At 43.3% G+C, this 20,000-nt stretch overlaps 1 protein-coding gene across 6 annotated transcripts in view; it reads right to left on the reverse strand.

Annotated features, from left to right (window-relative positions):
• LOC143039384 (glycoprotein 3-alpha-L-fucosyltransferase A-like) overlaps window positions 1–20,000 on the reverse strand; it is a 324,950-nt gene that overhangs the window by 248,369 nt on the left and 56,581 nt on the right. For 5 of the 6 annotated variants that reach the window (XM_076209319.1, XM_076209309.1, XM_076209310.1 and 2 more), the window contains exon 2: window positions 10,532–10,597. The exons of the other annotated variant lie outside the window; for it this stretch is intronic. In XM_076209319.1, coding sequence (XP_076065434.1) covers window positions 10,532–10,597 — 66 coding nt within the window. The remainder of the gene's footprint in view (window positions 1–10,531; window positions 10,598–20,000) is intronic. 6 annotated transcript variants of the gene reach the window in all.

Consider the following 20,000-nt stretch of genomic DNA (forward strand, 5'->3'; position numbering starts at 1 on the left):
TGGGTTCCAATGCCGCCCACGGCTGAAATAATTTCAGTATCTGCGATGAGAGTCGTTACTCCAACTCTCGTTGGGCGGCGAGTTGGATGTGTGTGTGCGTGTAAAGTCACATAATTACCCATAGATCGGTCATACGTGAGCTCTGAGCTCTCTTTCGGGAGGTAAATAGCTGTCGATCACGAGTACAACACGTGATGCAAGACCATGGTGAATCACACCCACACACACACCATGAAACATCGCCAATGTTGATACACGACCTCAATTCTCATGCAACATAATATTCTTTTCACAACCACTCAATTTTCGCTCAACAATCGTCTACATCAAACAAGACACTGCCCACATACTAAGTGTCACCCATGCACCACTAAGCACAGTCCTTCCCCACCCATATCCTCCACATAAAAGCACATAATCTATCAGAAAAACGTGTTGTACAACACGCCACATGAGTCATACCAGAGGACGTTGCCCATACAAACAACCCATAGGGTTCTGGGAGGAGGGAAGGGGAAGCGGTCTGATAAGACCAAATGTTGCGTGCCATGGTCTAATGACAGATCTGCGTGCCGACTGCGATTCCTGCGCGTGGCCCATTCTGTGCTACTGCGTGCCGTACCAGAGGGCGGGTCGTGCCAACTTGGAAGGTCATATGCTGGTTCAAGGTCATGCATAACCGCCGTGGAAGATCTTTCACGATAGGAGATATCCATACGTGCCACAATGGAAGGCCCTATATGACATATATCAATCATCATTTTCTTTTCCCCCTGCGAGGGCGGGTGTGCGACACTGGATGGTAAGACAAACCGTGACTGATACCCTCGTGTATACCAATATTTAGTCTTCGAGGTGAGTCGCTCATCAAAATTGAATACTACGATAGCACGGGCATGTGCATTTGAGTTATCAGCAAAGGAGTGCCAGGCTTACAGCAAGAGGAGGCTTAACAGTGCCTGCGAAAGAAACGACAGCGTAAACAACACAACTGAACCACATGCGATCGAACTTGTAATCGACACGGTCATAAAAATTTCAAAACGTGTAACACAACACACCCACGTGCCATTCCTAGCTTTGTACTCGGGTTTTGTTACTACACGGAGTGGATATAACTCACCGAGCAACCCTCACAATGCACACAAGAAGGATCCTCGTTAAACGAGGATAAATAAAGTTTCAAATTTCCTTCAGCAAGACACCAGTCTGCTACCAAGATGATGGATGGTTGCCTTGCTGGCGCCTTTCAGCCTCAGGATCGTCAGACTGCGGCCCTACTACGTCTCAGTGGCCAACCTAAAGCACAGTGGACCTGCGGTACTGCTGCTCCACGGCAGCCACACAGAGCCACTGAACCGTGCCCCAGTTCACGCCACCTGCCACTCGGACCACATCCCATGCTCTCCTTGTGTCAACAGTGACGCACATGATCTAGTTTCACTTGCACATGCATGTCGTGTTTACTTTGCAGAGAGAAACCCTCCTCTCTTTTGACGAGAGAGAGTGGATATTCAGGGCGCTCTCCCTCGTTCTCTATAATTAAGAAGAGAGATAGGAGAGCCTGTAATGAGAGCTAAGTTCTTCGGCCACATGTTGACCCGTGGCTCCGCGTAGCCAGTACAGCGCGAAGGGCGCGCCCGAGAACGGGCGACCGCGCGCTTCTTGTTCTTCACTAGGATAATTAATCCCTTGGCAGTAACGCACTGCTTGGGCTCAAATGTAGTAAACCTCAGGGATTCCATTTTCATTTTTCAGACGAATAGTGCACCCTAGCTTTAATGGGATTTCGATTGATTAAGGCCCCGTCCTGGTCGGATGGATTGATCTGGTGTTTGCCACGACAAAGCCTACGGTCATGGCATCGTGGGGGATAGGTTGAAGGCCACCCCATCAGAAGTCGACCAAAGTCCACGATCTAAGGACCTTGTACTCGAGTCGAGAGTGAAGCTAAGTGCGTGCATGCACGCATGCATGCACACACGCACGCACACACTACACTCATGTATGTACAGTTTTACACGCACACAGACCTTTCGAGCGTTCTTTTCCTTATATTACAATCAGGTCCACTGATAAAAATCACTAGTTACACACAAAAGAATTAACAATGATAATGATTGTAATGTTAACGATAAAATAATAATGACAACAACAATGGCGACAAAAACAACAGTGACAACAACAATGATAACAACAACCAGTGAAGCTTTCATGGGCTAGGGAAAAAGTCCGCGAGCCGGTAGGATTGGTATGCCTGGTTGAAAAACAAATTGTCCAGCTGTATCAAATCAGTATTTACACTTGAATGCAAAGGTACAGCATGGACACAAATGTCTTAAGTTGGAATGCGCGATTTACCATGGTCTTGGATCACGTGCCTGATTCATGATCGACAGCTATCACCCTTCCCAATTAGTATTGTCCAATCAATAGGTAATGCTCCCCCTTGCTCAAAGCTGACAACAACGACTTGCAGTATTAGCGAAAGCTGTTCCCGCCATCGACTTGCAGTATTAGCGAAAGCTGTTCCCGCCATGAGAGCAGTACGAAATTGGTATTATAACGTGGAAGTCCCAAGAAGCGCACGCGTGCGTGTGGTGCGCGCGCGTGTACATGTGTGCGGTGTGCGTGTGCATGGGGTGTGCGTGCGTGTGTGGTGTGGGCCGTGCGTGCGTGTGTGGTGTGTGCGTGCGTGCGCTTGGGGTGTGCGTGCGCGTGAGGTGTGTGTGCGTGTGGGGTGTGCGTGCGTGTGGGGTGTGCGTGCGTGTGGGGTGTGCGTGCGTGTGGGGTGTGCGTGCGTGTGGGGTGTGCGTGCGTGTGGGGTGTGCGTGCGTGTGGGGTGTGCGTGCGGGCGGGGTGTGCGTGCGTGTGTGAGGTGTGCGTATGTGAGGGTTGTGCGTGCGTGAGGGTTGTGTGTGCGTGAGGGTGTGAGCGTGCATGCGTGCGTGAGGTATGCGTTCGTGCGTGTGGGGTGTGCGTCCATGCATGTGAGGTATGCGTGCGTGAGTGTTTCCCCCACCTTGGTCTTGGATCATGTGTTGGACTCGTGATCGACAGTTATCACCCTCTTGGATGAGAGTTCGGAGCTCATATATGAGCACTCTATGGGTGCTGTTGTAACCTGACATCTTCGGCGTGTGCGAGTGTGTGTGCGTGCGTGTAGGGTGTGCGTGAGTGCGTGCGCGTGGTGAGTGCGTGTGTAACCGTTAAATAGGTTGTGTAACCGTTGGATAGGTTTGTTGGTTACGTAAGGAGGACTTAATGCGGGCGAGATAAACTCCAAAACGGGAGTTTTCTACTTTTAATTAACAATTGAGGCAAATCTGGTTTGCAAATATGATAAGGTACAAATGGGCCCTGTGGGCAGATTACAATAAGTGCCAGGCCTTGACCTAGGGCACAATAGGCTGGCACCCTATTGGGTCTGCCTAGCTCTGACGACTGGCCGGTAGGCTCGTGACCTACCCAGCCTCTCGCCCACGTGACATGGGTGTTAAAGGTTATATAGGTTGTTAGTAAGTTACTGTAAGCAAGGGCGTTAGTCTCGCTATTCTATGCATTAGGGTCAGTTTATATATGAGGGTTAGTCCTATAGTTAGTGGATGTTGTTAGGTATATTATATCTATGTTAGTTTATGCGTAATATACTAGGGCAGTTATAATAAAGGATTTTAATAGGTTAGTCTGGTGACATTGGGTATCTATCTTGTTTGTCATGAAATATGCTGCGTTAGGGGTATGTTGTGGGAAATGCAAGGTTAGCAAGAAGGGGAGTCTCGCTATGTTGCAAGCCTGTGGATCACGTGCGTGGTGGGTGATGGTTAGTGATGGATACACGTGCGCGGTGTGTGTGTGTGTGTGTGTGTGCGCGCGCGTGTGTATTCACCTTGGTGTTTGGATCACGTGTTGGACTCGTGATCGACAGCTATTTCCCTCCTGGAAGAGAGCTCAGAGCTCATATAACCGATCTATGGGTAATGCTATGACCTTACACACACACACACACACACACACACACACACACACACACACACACACACACACACACACACCCAACTCCCCGCCCACGAGAGTCGGAGTAACAACCCGAAGCGCAGCGATACCGAAATAATTTCGGCCCTGGGCAGGATTCGAACCAGGTACTGCCGCACCTCCGTACTGGCAGTCCTGTACTCTATCAACCGCGCCACCGAGTGAGCGAGAGTGTGTGTGTGTGTGTGTGTGTGTGTGTGTGTGTGTGTGTGTGTGTGTGTGTGTGTGTGCGTGTGTGTGTGTGTGTGTGAATGTGCGTGTGTTTGCGTGCATGTGTATGCGTGTATGTGTATGTGAGTGCGTATGCGTATGCGTGTGTGTGCGCGCGCGTGTGTGTACAAGTACATTTGCATGTGAATGTGTGCCAGCAGGCAGGTCAACACGTCATGGAAGGAAAGAAAGAAAAATGTATTTTTTTTCGGGACGAGTTGAACAAAACTGCTTAATTAATGAGATTATTTAGCTTTTGGCACTAAATTTTGTTCAAAATAATCTCAGTTAAAATAAAAACTTAGTGCATTGCCCGCAATATTGACTGAGGAAAAGGAATAGGGTGAGAGGTCTGAGGAGGGAGGTGGGAGGGTGGGATGGGCCACGGAACTGTGATGGAGACGATGATGTGATGATGGCGAAAATGGTGATAACGATGATGATGACGATGACGATGGCTATGAAGTTGATGGCTGTGATGATGGCAATAATGATGGTGGCGATGATGATAATGGCGATGTTAGCGATGATGATTGCGATGGTGGCGATGATGATTGCGATGATGATGATGATGATGATGATGATGATGATGATGATGATGATGATGGTAGTGGTGGTGGTGGCGATGATGATGATGATGATGATGATGATGATGATGATGATGATGATGATGATAATGGTGGTGGTGGCGATGATGATGGCGATGATGATGATGGCGATGATGATGATGGCGATGATGATGGTGGCGATGATGATGGTGGTGACGATGAGGATGATGGTGGTGACGATGAGGATGATGGTGGTGACGATTATGATGGTGGTGGCGATGATGATGATGGTGGTGGTGGCGATGATGGTGATGGCGGTGGCGATGATGGTGGTGGCGATGATGGTGATGGTGGCGATGATAATGATGGTGGCGATGATGTTGATGGTGGCGATGATGATGCTGGTGGCGATGATAATGCTGGTGCCGATGATGATTTGTGGTGGCGATGATGATGGTGGTGACGATGATGATGATGGTGTTGGCGATGATGGTGGCAATGATGATGTGATAGCGATGATGATGGGAATAGTGGCGATGATGATGGTGGTGGCGTTGATGATGGCGATGATGTTGCTGGTGGCGATGATGATGATGGTAGCGATGACGATTTGTGGTGGCGATGATGAGGACGATTTGTGATGGTGGCGATGATGATTTGTGGTGGCGATGATGATTGTGGAGGCGATGATGGTGATGGTGGCGATGATGGTGGTGGTGGCGATGATGATTTGTGGTGGCGATGATGATGGTGGTGGCGATGATGGTGATGGTGGGGATGATGATGGTGGTGGCGATGATGGTGATGGTGGCGATGATGATGGTGGTGGCGATGATGGTGATGGTGGCGATGATGGTGGTGGTGGCGATGATGATGGTGGTGATGATGGTGATGGTGGCGATGATGGTGATGGTGGCGATGATGGTGGTGGTGGCGATGATGGTGGTGGTGGCGATGACGGTGGTGGTGGCGATGATGGTGGAGGTGGCGATGATGGTGATGGTGGCGATGATGGTGATGGTGGCGATGATGGTGGTGGTGGCGATGATGGTGGTGGTGGCGATGATGGTGGTGGTGGCGATGATGGTGGTGGTGGCGATGATGGTGATGGTGGCGATGATGGTGATGGTGGCGATGATGGTGATGGTGGCAATGATGATGTTTTGTGATGGCGATGATGGTAAAATTTCGTGTATGTGTATGTAATTCGAGTATACAAATATAAGAAAGTTGCGCTCAACTTGTATCTCTCTTGATAGCGCAATAGAGTAAGTCACTCTCACTTGTTACATGCTAGCGGAGGTTCTAGTCCTTAGCTTCACCATGTATTAATTTCTGCAAGTATGCTTCCTCGAGTTTCTCAACGTTGATGGCTTAGAATTAAAGCGAATTGTGGTTGGTAAATGTAAATCTATTTACTGGGACCCATTCAGTGTTGTACTAATACTTTGTCGTGTTACATACTACCAATTGCACTATTGTGGCGGAGATGGGTTGAACGGAAAATTTCGTGTATATTTATGTAACTCGAGCATACAAATATAAGAAAGTTGCGCTCAACTTGTATCTCTTGACAGCGCAATAGCCTAAGTTACTGTCACTTGTTACGTGCTAGCAGCAGAGGTTCGAATCCCTAGCTTTACCACGTATCAATTTCTGTATGCCTCTTCAAGTTTCTCGACGTTGGTGGCTTAGAATTAAAGTGAATTGTGGTTGATAAAAGTAAATCTGTTCACTGGGAACCATTCAGTGTTGTACACACACACATATTATATATATATATATATATATATATATATATATATATATATATATATATATATATATTTACTTCGTAGTTGCTTCGGGGCAGAAACAAAATATATACATATATATACATACATATATATATACATATATTTACATATATACATACATATATTTACACATATACATACATATATTTACATATATACATATATATATATATATTTACATATATGCATACATATATCTACAAATATCCTACAGATACTTTAAAAAAAACCGGTTGGTAGTATGATAACTAGAGCTAATAAACTTCAGCAAGAAATAAAGTTTCCAAAGATCATTGGAGACTTTAAGCCTGGGTATTGTTATGGAACTGTTAAGACCCACAAACCTGGCAATCCCCTCAGGCCCATAATATCACAAATGACATTACCCATCTATAGGATGGCTAAAATCTTAAACAATATATTAACTCCATTCATCCCTATAGGTTACTCCTTGAAGTCTGCTGCTGAGTTCATTGACATCCTGAGAACTTCTGATCCTGGCGAAGACATTGCATCTCTGGACGTGGAGAGCCTTTTCGCCCACGTTCCTGCCCAAAAAACTATAGAAATCATCCTGGACTACGTTTACAGATCTGGCCGAACCCCCCTTTCAATACCCGAAAGGCTATTGAAGGAAATGTTAGAAGCATGTACGATGGAGGCACCTTTCCTCTCTCACAGAGGGGAACTCTTCCGTCAGGTGGATGGTGTTGCGATGGGGTCACCCCTGGGTGTCCTATTTGCCAACATGTACATGGCTGCTGTAGAAACTAGGACCTTCAATAGTCACCATAGACCGAGGATCTACGCCAGATATATTGATGATATTTTCATTTCCGTCAGAGAAAGCAGCGATACCAGAAAGTTAGCAGACGCCCTCAAAGCAAATTCAGTCCTCAATTTTACCATCGAAGACAGTAAGAACCAAACCCTTCCCTTCCTTGATGTCCTTGTCGAAAAGAAAGAGGACCATTACGCCACTTCTGTTTTCACAAAAGATACCAATGTTGGGCGGTGCCTAAATGCCAGGGGTGAGTGTCCAGACTCTTATAAGAGGTCTGTAGTTGGTGCTTATGTTAGGCGGGCTTTCTCCCATTGCAGCACGTGGAAAGCTGTTCATACAGAACTTGAATGTGTTAGACAGGTGTTAACGAATAATGGCTTCTCTTGTAACACCATAGAAGATGTCATTATGAAGAATATGGAAGAGTTTCACACCCGAGTCAAGACCACTGCTGACAACGCGCAGAAAACCCTAATGATTTACCATAAATTAGATTTTGGCACTGCTTACAGACAGGAAGCCGATACTCTTCGTGGGATTATCTCTAGAGGTGTTTCACCTCAGGAGCCCTACGAAAGGGTCTCACTGAATGTCTTCAGCCGTCCCAACCTGATTGCCTCCCTTGTTATGAAAAGCAGCACCGTCCCCGAGTGTCCAAAGGAATTTAAAACCGGCGTAGTATATAAATTTATATGTTCTGAAGGGGCATGCAAGTCCCTCGACGTTAGCTACGTCGGCCATATCCTCACGACCGTAAGAAGACGACTGCAGGCTTACCGTAACAACGGAGCCATCCACCAACATTTTGTCGATGCCCACGATAAAAAAAAAAAAACGCCCCTAGTAGATCTCATAAGAGATACAACAATCATCCACCATGATAACAATTATGGAAATTTGGTAGTAGCTGAGGCAGTGAGTCGCTTTACAAAAGCCTATCTTAAATGTACAGATTTCATCTGATTATGTCCTCCCCTCCAATAGAAAATACAGACCGTCACCACAGTACAAAAACCCACATGGGGATTGTGTCCAGACTTCCGGGACGTAATCCCACATCGGGAAGTTGTCCCGGTTACCCTTTCCCTTTCCGTCTCAGTAGGGTAGACAGATTCCCACCTTACGAGTGACCTCTCCCTGCCGTTTTTAGCCGGCCTTATATACCCATGTTTTTCTTGATGTATTGTATTACCCTGAAGATGACCATTTGTAATTGTTGAAACAGCTGCCGGTAAAATGAATCAACATTCTGAAGCCTTTTACTATTTCCTTTAGAGTTTGAATTATGAAGAGAAAAGGAAATAGAGAGAGTTAGAGAAATGTTCTCTTAAAATCATTGACGCCACTTGTGCTTTAGCATTTAATAGGAATTACATACATATATCTACATATATACATACATATATCTACATATATACATACATATATTTACATATATATACATATATATATATATATATTATATATATATATAATATATATATATATATATATACATACATATATATACACATATACATAGATATATATACATATATATACACATATACATACATATATATACACACATACACACACACACACACACATATATATATATATATATGTATATATATATATATATATATATGTATGTATGTATTATAAAGGATTACAAAGGCGGAGCATGCCGACAGGAGACCTTTTGGTCCATAACTAGGACGGATGCGAAAAAATGTAATAATGATAATTCAACTAAAGAAGACTAAATAAGAATTATAATAATATATAAATAAAATAAATAAATTCATTGGTATAGTTAAATAATAAAGATTAATAGCAAATGATAGTAAATTGATAGATTAATAATCAATAAAATTCAAGCAAATAATAATAAACAAACAAACAATAACAAACAAATGATATAAAATAAATGGCAGTCATTACAGCACCTTGCTTAGGTGTTTATCTAAACAGTTTTCGTTTGATTGTTTCTAAAGATCGTTTAGTTTCTGGTTTAACAACAGAGGAGAGAAATGTCGTCTGATACCGTGCCACGGCAAAAATCTATAAGTGCATCATATTGGATGAAGAGTTTGAAGGTTTTGCTAATATTTTTTTTTGGGAAGTGTCGACTTTCACGCTCTTGAATACTTTATTACGGATATGAAATTAAGCAGAAACGCGGAAGGAAAAACTTAGTATACTATCTGTTCATCTTAATAAAATCTGATTAAATACGCACCATTTTGTGAGAAAACACATTTACAATGTTTATACATTCGTGTACACACACACGAACATATATATGTATACATATACATACAGATAGATAATGAATACATTACACATACATATGTATATGACTAGTACTGTGTTGCATGATTCATTTTCCCACTTTAATGAAGTCTAATTAACTATCTATTTATAAATTTCTGGAAGTCTATTCATGTATCCAGAAGTATGCAACTTTGTCATGACCAGGTGTCCTCATATACTTGAAACTTGAAACGTCCTCGTGGACGAACAAGTAGAAGATAGAACAAATACAAGTTGTAGGATCTTATTCTATCATCATTTACTTATTTATATATTTATTTATTTACTTTTGAGAGGAGGCGGGACCAATGACAGGTATCTGAAAGTGATACCTCAGTGAGGTGGATGTCAGATTCAATTCCCCGCCGCCAATATTCAAAGGAGGTACAGTAGAATATAGAATCATCAGACTTGGAGAAAACGTCGAAGTGGCAACACGTTTACATAATTTGTCTCCAGGTGTTCACGAACACGTGGCACAAACATATTCATGAGCTGACCCGACACTTTCATATGGAATATGCGAAGAAAATTAATTGGTGTAAGTTTTTAATTACATTCGTTAAAACCGTTGGCAAGTAGTCATTTTTAGATAATTAATCATGTCTACATTAAGGGCCTGACGCAGAATTCCTCATCTGCTGCCTTTAGCGTCCTACATAATAAAATCAACAAAAACTGACATCAAGGTAAATTATTTTAATTATGGGACAATACAGGGAGAGAGTATGTGCCGATGTGGCGTACTGGTTTCGATCTTTACTCTTAACCACGGTGACCAGGGTTCGAGTCCTGCCCAGGCAGCCTGAGCCTGAGCAAAGGTGACAGCTGAAGATAATCGTATTGTGGTGTAGGCATACCTTGAGAGCAAAACCAGCCGCTGCAGACAGCAAAGAAGAACCGATTCTAGTCTGCTTTCACCATACCTGCAAAGATGATAAAGTGTTGAAGTGTAAGAAGGCTCTTCTACTACTACTGCTACTACTACTACTACTACTACTGCTACTACTACTACTACTACTACTGCTACTACTACTACTACTACCATAGGATGGGGTAATCGGGCCATCACTGGGGGTTAAATGGACCAAATAAAATTTATTCACTTTTTTAATTGAATTTGGTTTTAATATATTCCACTTTTACCCTGAATAAATACCTACCTCCATTTTACCAGAATTTTATTTACCAGTTGTAACACAATCTTTAATACATGAATAACTTTTATATGGCCTATTTACCCTAGTAATGGCCCGATTACCCCATCCTATGGTACTACTACTGCTACTACTACTTCCACACACATACACATACGCACACACACAAAAAAACCGCAATGATAACAGGATAAACGAGTTTCTGTTAATTCACAGACAGAACTCTTATGTGTGTGGTGTGTGTGGAGTGTGGTGTGATGTGGTATGATGTGTGTATGTGTGTGTGTGTGTGTGTGTGTGTGTGTGTGTGTGTGTGTGTGTGTGTGTGTGTGTGTGTGTGTGTGTGTGTGTGTGTGTGTGTGTGTGTGTGTGTGTGTGTGTGTGTGTGTGTGTGTGTGTGTGTGTGTGTGTGTGTGTGTGTACGTGTGTGTGTGTACGTGTGTGTGTGTGTACGTGTGTGTGTGTGTGTGTGTGTGTGTGTGTGTGTGTGTGTGTGTGTGTGTGTGTGTGTGTGTACGTGCGTGTGTGTGTGTGTGTGTGTGTGTGTTTCTTTTCGTGTCCTCTTATTTCTCTTTTGTCCCACTTTAATAAGTCGTCTCTATCGAGAATTTCCATCCCTTCCATAATTCTGAAAATGGTCAACAAATCGCCTCTTTCCCTTCTCTGCTCTAGTGTTGACAAATGTAATTTCTCCAATCTTTGTTCATATGTCAGATTTGACAGTGTAGGTTCTATTTTTGTCGCTGCTTTTTTTATTCTTTCTAATTTTCTTATGTTCTTTGTGCTAGGTGCCCACATTGTTACAGCATATTCTAATTTCGGTCTTATCAGTGTAACAACTATTTCTTTAACTATCTCCTCATATATGTAGTCGAAGGCCACTTTCATTGATCTTAATAAGTTATAAGTCTCTCCAAATAATTTATTTACATGTTTATCAGGTGTCAAGTCACTTGATATGATTACTCCTAGGTCCCTTTCTGAGTTGACTTTTTTGACTTCTTTGTTTCCAATTTTATATTGTCCCGAAACTCTATTTTTATTTTTTCCAAATTCCATTATGCTACATTTTTAATGTTGAAGTTCATCTCATATCTCCGACTCCATTCCCATATTTTGTCTTGGTCTTTTTGCAGCGATCTGCAATCTTCTTCTGTTCTTACTCTCTTGAGTAATTTGGCATTATCAACAAAAAAGTTCACGTAACAATTTACTCCCTCATCCATATTATTTATGTATATGGCAAACATTAAAGGAGCCAGGACAGAGCCTTGTGGGACGCCACTTTTCACATCTTCCCAGTTCGAATTTTTGTCTCTAAGTACCACTCTCATTTTTCTCCCAGTTAAGAAATCCTTCTTCCATTCCAACAGTTTACCTTGAATTCCTCCTATTATTTCAATTTTTCTTATTATTTTTTTGTGTGGTACGTTGTCGAATGCCTTCTGCAAATCCAAGAAGGCACAATCTGCCCATCCATTTCTTTCTTGTTTTATCTCAATCAATTTCGAGTAAAAGTAGATTAGGTATGTGGTGCACGATCTTCCACTTCTAAAGCCAAATTGTTTGGGGTTTATCATTTTGTTTTCTTCCAAGTATTTGGTTAATTTTTTTCTGATGACCTTTTCGCATATTTTTGCTACTGTGCTTGTAAGGGATACCGGTCTGAAGTTTGTAGGATCTTCCCTATTTCCTCTTTTATATATTGGTACTATTTTTGCATCTTTCCAATCTTACGGCACCTTTCCCTCTTTGAGTGAGAAGTCAATTATCTTGTATATTTTATCTGTCAGTTCGTCTATACACTCTTTCAGTATCCAATTTGCAATTCCATCTGGTCCGTGCGATTTCTTGACATTTAGATTTTTTTTTGGTCTCTTATTTCTTTTTGTGTTAGCTTTATTTCTTTCATCATGGGTGATCTTTCTTGTTGTCCATCCTTCCAAGATTGTGAGCTCTCAATATTGTAAAAACAGACCTGAAATGTCTGATCATAACTTCTGCCATCTCTATGTCATCTATATATATTTTTATCTCCTTCACGCTATTTCACTATTTCATGCTTATCCTTTAGTTTGTCATTTATATATCTGTAAAAGAGTTTAGGTTGATCCTTACATTTGTCTATAATATCCCTTTCATAATCTCTTTTTTTTTTCTTTCCTACGTATATTCACATATTCGTTCCTAAGTTTTATATATGTTTGCCATTTGGATGTTTTTCTCTTTTTTTTTCATTTTTTCCAGGCTTTGTGTGTGTGTGTGTGTGCGCGCGCTTGTGCATGCATGTGTGTACTTGTAGCATGCGTGTATGTGCATGTGCATGTGTGTGCGCATGTGCGTGTGCATGTAAATGTGTGTGTGCATGTGTGTGTACATATTCATGGGTATGTGTGTGCGTATGTGTGTGCGTGTGTGTGTGTGTGTGTGTGTGTGTGTGTGTGTGTTTGTGTTTGCATGTGTGTGTGTGTGTGCATGTGTGTGCATGTGTGTGTACATGTGCATGGGTATGTGTGAGTGCGTGTGTGTGCGCATGTGTATGTGCGTGCATATGCGTGTGCATGTGCGTGTGCATGGGTGTGTGCATGTGTGTGTACATGTGCGTGTGTATGTGCAAATGTGTGTGTATGTGTATGTACATGTTTATGTGCGTGTGCATTTATGTACATGTGTGTGCATGTATTGCATGTATATATGTGCATGTATGCGTATGAGTGCGTATGTGTGCAAGTGCATATGTGCGTGTGTATGTAAGTTTCCATTTTCTCATTGGATCCCTCCCTCCTTCCAAGCACATATTCAATAGCTCGTCCCCCCAGCCCCACCCTTGAAACACACCATACCAACCGACGCGAGAGAAACTGTTGCTCTTGCCTTGCGTTACGAAGCAACTCGATCACGTTTTCTTTGTGTGACGTCACATTTCACCATCATCTGGCAACCCCTTCAACATCCATTTCCACCGCCTCCACCTGTGACTAGTGATCGACGTTTAACTCATTTCGCCGATTGCCTCGTGGATGGGAAGCCTCCCCAACTTGCTTTATTGCGACATATTTTTCCTCTCCTCTCAAAATGGGAAATGACGAGATCCCTTTTATCTCTAAGGCTCTTGTCCACAGGTCGTTATCAACGAAATGGTGGTAGCGAGGTCATTGTTCGTCCTTGTCATCATTGTTCCCTGGGCAACCTGGAATAACATCTCAACATGACTTGGGAGAGATCCGAACAACCTCGTGTCACTTGGACTATATACCAATATGACGAACATTGATGAACTGTACATATTACCTGCTACATATACGCATCATTCAAGGTCTTGGTGTCACACTGGCCAATTCTTCAGGTGTAACCTCTTTTTACACAATTTGTCGCGGCATCTGAACCCACTGTCGTGCTAAGCCCTAGGACAAACAACCGTACCACCTCGATTATTGAACGAGGTTAGATGGTGTGAAATTGTCCGAGCCAATTGTATTTTTCATCATTACCTGTACCACTGCCATGACAGTCACAATCATTACCAAAGGACGCCACAGGTAATCGAGCCAATTCCTCCGGGGACAAGGGCATCTATGGGATGTGTGCGCCTAACTGGGAGATGGAGGAGGAAGAGGAAGAAGGACGAGGAGGAAGAAGAGGAGGAACAGAAGGAGTAGTAGTAGGAAAAGGCGAAGACGAAGATGAAGCAATGTTAATATTTCGTCAGCAATGACCATCGATTTAATCCTTGGGGACAACATCGCGGCCAAGAGGGAATACAGGTGATAAAGGAGGGACCAGAACAAAGTGTAGGAGGAGGAGACGAAGATAAAGTAGAAAGAGTTGGTATTTTGCCCACGATGACCAGCGTTTCTAACCCTGGGGATAATTTCACGCCAAAGAGGTGGGGTCATAGAGGTGGTAAATAAGGGATTTTAGGAAGGAAGGAAGGGGTAGGAATAGAAGGAAAAAGAAAAAGAGAAGGAAAAGGAATAGGAGAATGAGAAGTAGGAGAGGAGAAGTAGGAGAGGAAGAGGAAGAGAAGGAGGAGGAGGAGAAGGAAGAAGAGAAAAAAAGTAGGAGAAGAAGAGGAAGAGGAGGAGAAGGAAGAGGATAAAAGAAGTAGGAGAGGAAGAGGAGAGGAGAGGGAGGAGAGGAAGGAGAAGAATGAGAAGAGAAGCTACTAGGAAAGGGAAGAGGAGGCCGAAACCACCACCTATACCCTTTCTTTGTCCTTGGGGGACTGTTGGAGCAGGTGACAGTCATTGTTCGGAATCGGAGAAAAGTGCCGGGTTCGAGCCCACAACTAAGCGAATGCGAGACCAACACGGTTCCGATTACATCACCATCGCCCACAACGAGATGTAGGAAGGGAAGTAGTAGAAAGCGAAGGAGGAGAAATGGAGGGCGAAATAAGAACGCGAAGAAAAAGAAGGCGAATGCGAAGGAGAAGAAGGCAAAGAAGATGGCGAAAGCGAAGAACAAAAAGAAGGCGAGGGCGAAGGTGTAGGCGAAGAAGAAGGCGAAGATGATGACGAAAGCACAGAAGGCGAAGAAGGCCAACAATAAGGCGAGGCGAAGGAGAAGGCTTGGAAGAAGGCGAAGAAGAAGGCTAGGAAGAAGGCGAAGAATAAGACAAGGCGGTGAATAAGGCGAAGCGAAGGAGGAGGAAACAGTGAGGGCGAAGAAGGCGAAGCGAAGGAGGAGGAAACAGTGAGGGCGAAGAAGGCGAAGCGAAGGAGGAGGAAACAGTGAGGGCGAAGAAGGCGAAGGCGAAGAAAAAGGAGAAATAAGGAAAAGTAGAAGAAGAGGCCGAAAAAGGAGAAGGCGAAAAAGGAGAAGGCGAAGATGGTAAAGGTGACGGAGGTGACAATGGTGAAAGTGACAAAGTTAAAGGAGGTGAAGAGGAGAAAGTGGAGGAGGATAAGAAAGACAAGGAGAAGGACAAGAAGATGGAGGAAGAGGATAAGGAGGACAAGAAAGGCAAGGAAAAGGACAAGAAGGTGAAGAAGGAGAAGGAGAAGGAGGGCGGAGGGGGAGGAGAAGGAGGAGGAGACGGGGGGAGGATGAGTAGGAGGAGGAGACGGGGGAGGATGAGTAGGAGGAGGAGACGGGGAGGGGATGAGTAGGAGGAGGAGGTGGAGGAGGAAAAGACCGAGGAGTAGGAGGAGGAGGAGGAGGAGGAGGAGATAAAGGGTAAGACGGATGAGGAGGATGAAAATGGGGAAGATGAGAATGAGGGTGACAATGAGGAGGAGGAGGAGAATGACGAGTAGGAGAAGAATGAGGAGGGTATTACGAAGTCGCGATTTCCGTTGGCGCGATGGACTTGTATCCCTAGACAGCCTGAGCAACTCTTTACCACAACAATGTTCTGTGGGATCTACTGCGTTGAACTGCGCCTCCAGCGCCACCATGCCAGCTGGGCAGTACCGACCAACAAACAGAACGACCTCCAACCCCTCCCACCAACTCCCCGCCTCATCTTTAAAGTCTTACGTCAAGCCGCACAGCGGGAAGGCCCTGGGAAGTTTGCAACCGTGATATACACAAGGAAGATTGTGTTTATACGGGGCTGTGTTGGGGTGAGGCGAGTGTACAGCAGTCCCATCGGGGAGGCGGCACTGAAACAGGAGTAGGGAGAATTCCCAGGAATGACGGGGATGAAGGTCGAGGCAAGGTGGTGTGACGACATTGCGAGGTGGGCGGACAGGGCGTCGATGCCAAGGCAAACGATGGAGTTCGGGAGACCGAAGGTGACTGGTGAACGGGGATGGATAAAGATTGCAGCAAGAGGGGCAGACGGTGTGGAAACGTTGGCAGGACAGAGCGTGATACGGGGGGCTAGGCGGGGCAGGATGGAGCAGAACGAGATGGGGCGGGTCATCCTGTGAAAAGGACAGACTGTTCGGGTAAACACCTCGACCCGGAGACACATACTTCAGCCTAGTTTCTTCGACTGAAGAGTTGAGATTCGGAACAGAATGGGATCTAAATGTATCGAAACTTCGTTCTGTCCCAATTCTAACCCCTCGGCTGATTGGAATTATCTGGCGACAGCAAAAACATGATCTGTACAGAACGTCCTCGGGTCAAAGGAAATTACGTCCTGCCATACCCAAACTCTTTATGAAAAGTTGTTCTGGGCTGCGAAGACGCTGGCGTGCGTGTTGCGCCGCGCGTTGGCCAAGATTAGCGTGTATACAATGCCCATCAAGGCTGAAGCCGGGGTATGGCACAGCAGAGGTTCGTGGGTGGGTGGGTTGGAGTACGATAGTCCCTCTGCGTACGCAGTACGTGTTCCTCTGCATACCAGGGCAGGTTCCCTTTCGTTACATGTGGGCTACATTAGGGATCATGTTTGCGTATTCACGACAGTCGCCGCGCTGTGTGGTGACTAAGACTTTCTGTTTCTCTGTACACCTAATTATGGTGTGGTTTGGGTTGCTGCACCACGGATTGTAGTGTAGAAGTGCATCCACGAAAGAATATAGATCTTATGACCTTTCAGTCGCGGTAATTCATCGCATGCTTTGGTGAGTGAGAAGTCGCCATATACTTATTATTCTTACTCTTTGTACCAAGCCGACTCTGAACTTTGCTCTTGAGCAACACCGGTCCGTTCTCGAACCCTGCAGACTCTGTTGTGGCTAACAAACGATTTCATTTACACTAAGGATAAAGGAACTCTTTTCAATTAACTCCCCACCCCCAATATCCTTCACATATCATATATTGGCGATACCAAATAGCTTAATTCAAGCCAGGTAATCTATCTGGGACAAATTGTGATTTCCATCAAGACCTCAATTTGCTCCGGACCCAACACTTACCGAATAAAATTGTGTGGGATTGGGTAAAACATAACATGTAGAGGTAAAGGGCTTCCACGGGCTTCTCTAGTGCCGACAGTTGAGAGTTCGTTTGAGTTAAAAAAAAAAAAAAAAAAAAAAAAAAAAAAAAAAAAAAAAAAAAAAAAAAAAAAAAAAAAAATCGGTTACAATATTTTATTTTCCAAATCTCCAGATATAAAATTATCTTTCCATTATATAGAGCAAATCTAAATGATGTTCTTCGAGGTCTTGATTTCTATAAGCGAAGTCATATTCTAATTCAGCGTTTCCCAACCTGGGGTGCTCAAATCAATTAGAGGGGGCGCTGGGAAGTGATGCACACAAAAATCACATTGATATATATATCACTGACTACCTAGTTGTGCATATTTGACTTTTTCCATGCTATTTTATTTTTCTAGAGTATTCTTATTTCTTCTACAATGTTGTCAATTTGTTTCAGTTCAAAGGAACCAAGAAAATAAATCATCAAGAAGTACACTTCACTTTTTTATCCTTCTAATAACAAGATAGGGGTGCCGGACTGCTTAGACATAACAACAGGGGGTGCTATGATCGGAAAAGGTTGGGAAACTCTGTTCTAGTTATTCAAATAGAGGTTGGTGGTTGGGTGTGGAAGGAAAAATAGTCCTTTAGCCGGTTAAAGGGTTAACAGTGACCCATTGGGAAAGGAAGCAAGACATGGTTACATGAAACATCTCGTGGTATTTATCCACATAGGGCTATAACCATACCTGCAAACCGGCTAAAGATGTACCACAGACACCCTACGAGCAGAATGATCCCAGCCTTCACTTCTGGTAAAGAAATGTTTGCGGAATGTATTTTCACTCCTTTGCGGGAGAAAGGATTCTCTAAAACTTATAAAACTGCTCGGGGTTAACAAGAACAAAACCACTAAGGCACGTTCTTGAGTCAGACTTGAACCAGGACCATTTTTTCGAGGTCTGCTGAGGAGCTCCAGCGTGCAATAGCCGAATTCTGAAAACTGGTCAACAATAGCATGACCGTCTTTGTAGTGCACTAGACTGATAAAAGTCTCCAAAAAAGAAGAAAGAAAAAGTCATAGGGAAATACGACAGGCTGTGCATGCCCACTGCAAAAGTGGAGTTCATTCAGTGCATCAATAGTATACGGCCTCACTCAACCAAGAGGCACCTCTTCCACATTTTGTTCTATCTAAAGCCAAACAATTTTATTCAACTGATGGGGAGCAGAGGGCAAAATCGGAAGAAGAAAACATGGTTTTGGTCTATGACTATGAAAGTTATGTATCAATACAGAGAGATTTAAAAAAGACAATAAGAAAAAGAAAACGACAATACGAAATGAACATCGCTGATAAATCCAAAGAGAATCACAAAGAATTCTATAGTTACATTAGAGATAAAAAGGTTGTTAGGAATCACATTGGTCCACTATTATCTCCTGACGGTCAACTTGAATATTCAAATGAAGGAATGTGTAATATCTTAAACAATTATTTTAGCTCGGTATTCGTAAACGAAACACCTCAGAGTGAATTCCAAACTGAAACCTGTGAAAAGTCTGGGGTAAACTTACTCACTACGGTAAATATAACAAAAGAAAAAATTAAAAGGTGTATAGACAAACTCAAAGTTAATAAAACACCAGGGCCTGACGGTTGGCATCCAAGAATCTTAAAGGAAATGAAAAATGAGATTGTTGTTCCATTAGAAATTATTTTCAAGAAATCCATCATATCCGGAGATGTCCCAAGAGAATGGAAGCTAGCTAACGTTACTCCCATATTCAAAAAAGGTGACAAAAAGAAACCAAATAATTATAGGCCTATAAGTTTGACTTCAATCGTAGGAAAAATAATGGAAACTATCATCAGAGATACTATCGAATATCATTTAGAAAGTAACCGTTTGATAAATGATAGCCAGCATGGTTTCAGACGGAAACGTTCTTGCGTGACTAACTTACTCGAATTCTACAACACAGTTATCACGAATTATGACAAAAGAAACAATATAGATTTAATATATTTAGACTTTGCAAAAGCTTTTGATACCGTCCCACACGAAAGACTACTTACTAAACTAGCTTTGCATGGAATAAGTGGTAGCCTATTAGGTTGGACTAGTAATTGGTTGAAAGGTCGAAAACAGAGAGTTGTTTTAAATGGAAAAACTTCTGGATGGAAAAGTGTTGCAAGTGGAGTTCCTCAGGGTTCCGTTCTTGTGCCACTTCTATTCATAGTATATATAAATGATATAGACCACGGACTAAAATCTACTGTTTCCAAATTTGCTGATGATACAAAACTGTGCGGAGTGGCAAATGATCACTCAAACCAATTAGATATT

This window comes from Oratosquilla oratoria, chromosome 26, assembly GCF_046742065.1.
Source record: "Oratosquilla oratoria isolate Oo_2021 chromosome 26, ASM4674206v1, whole genome shotgun sequence".
NCBI lineage: Eukaryota > Metazoa > Arthropoda > Malacostraca > Stomatopoda > Squillidae > Oratosquilla > Oratosquilla oratoria.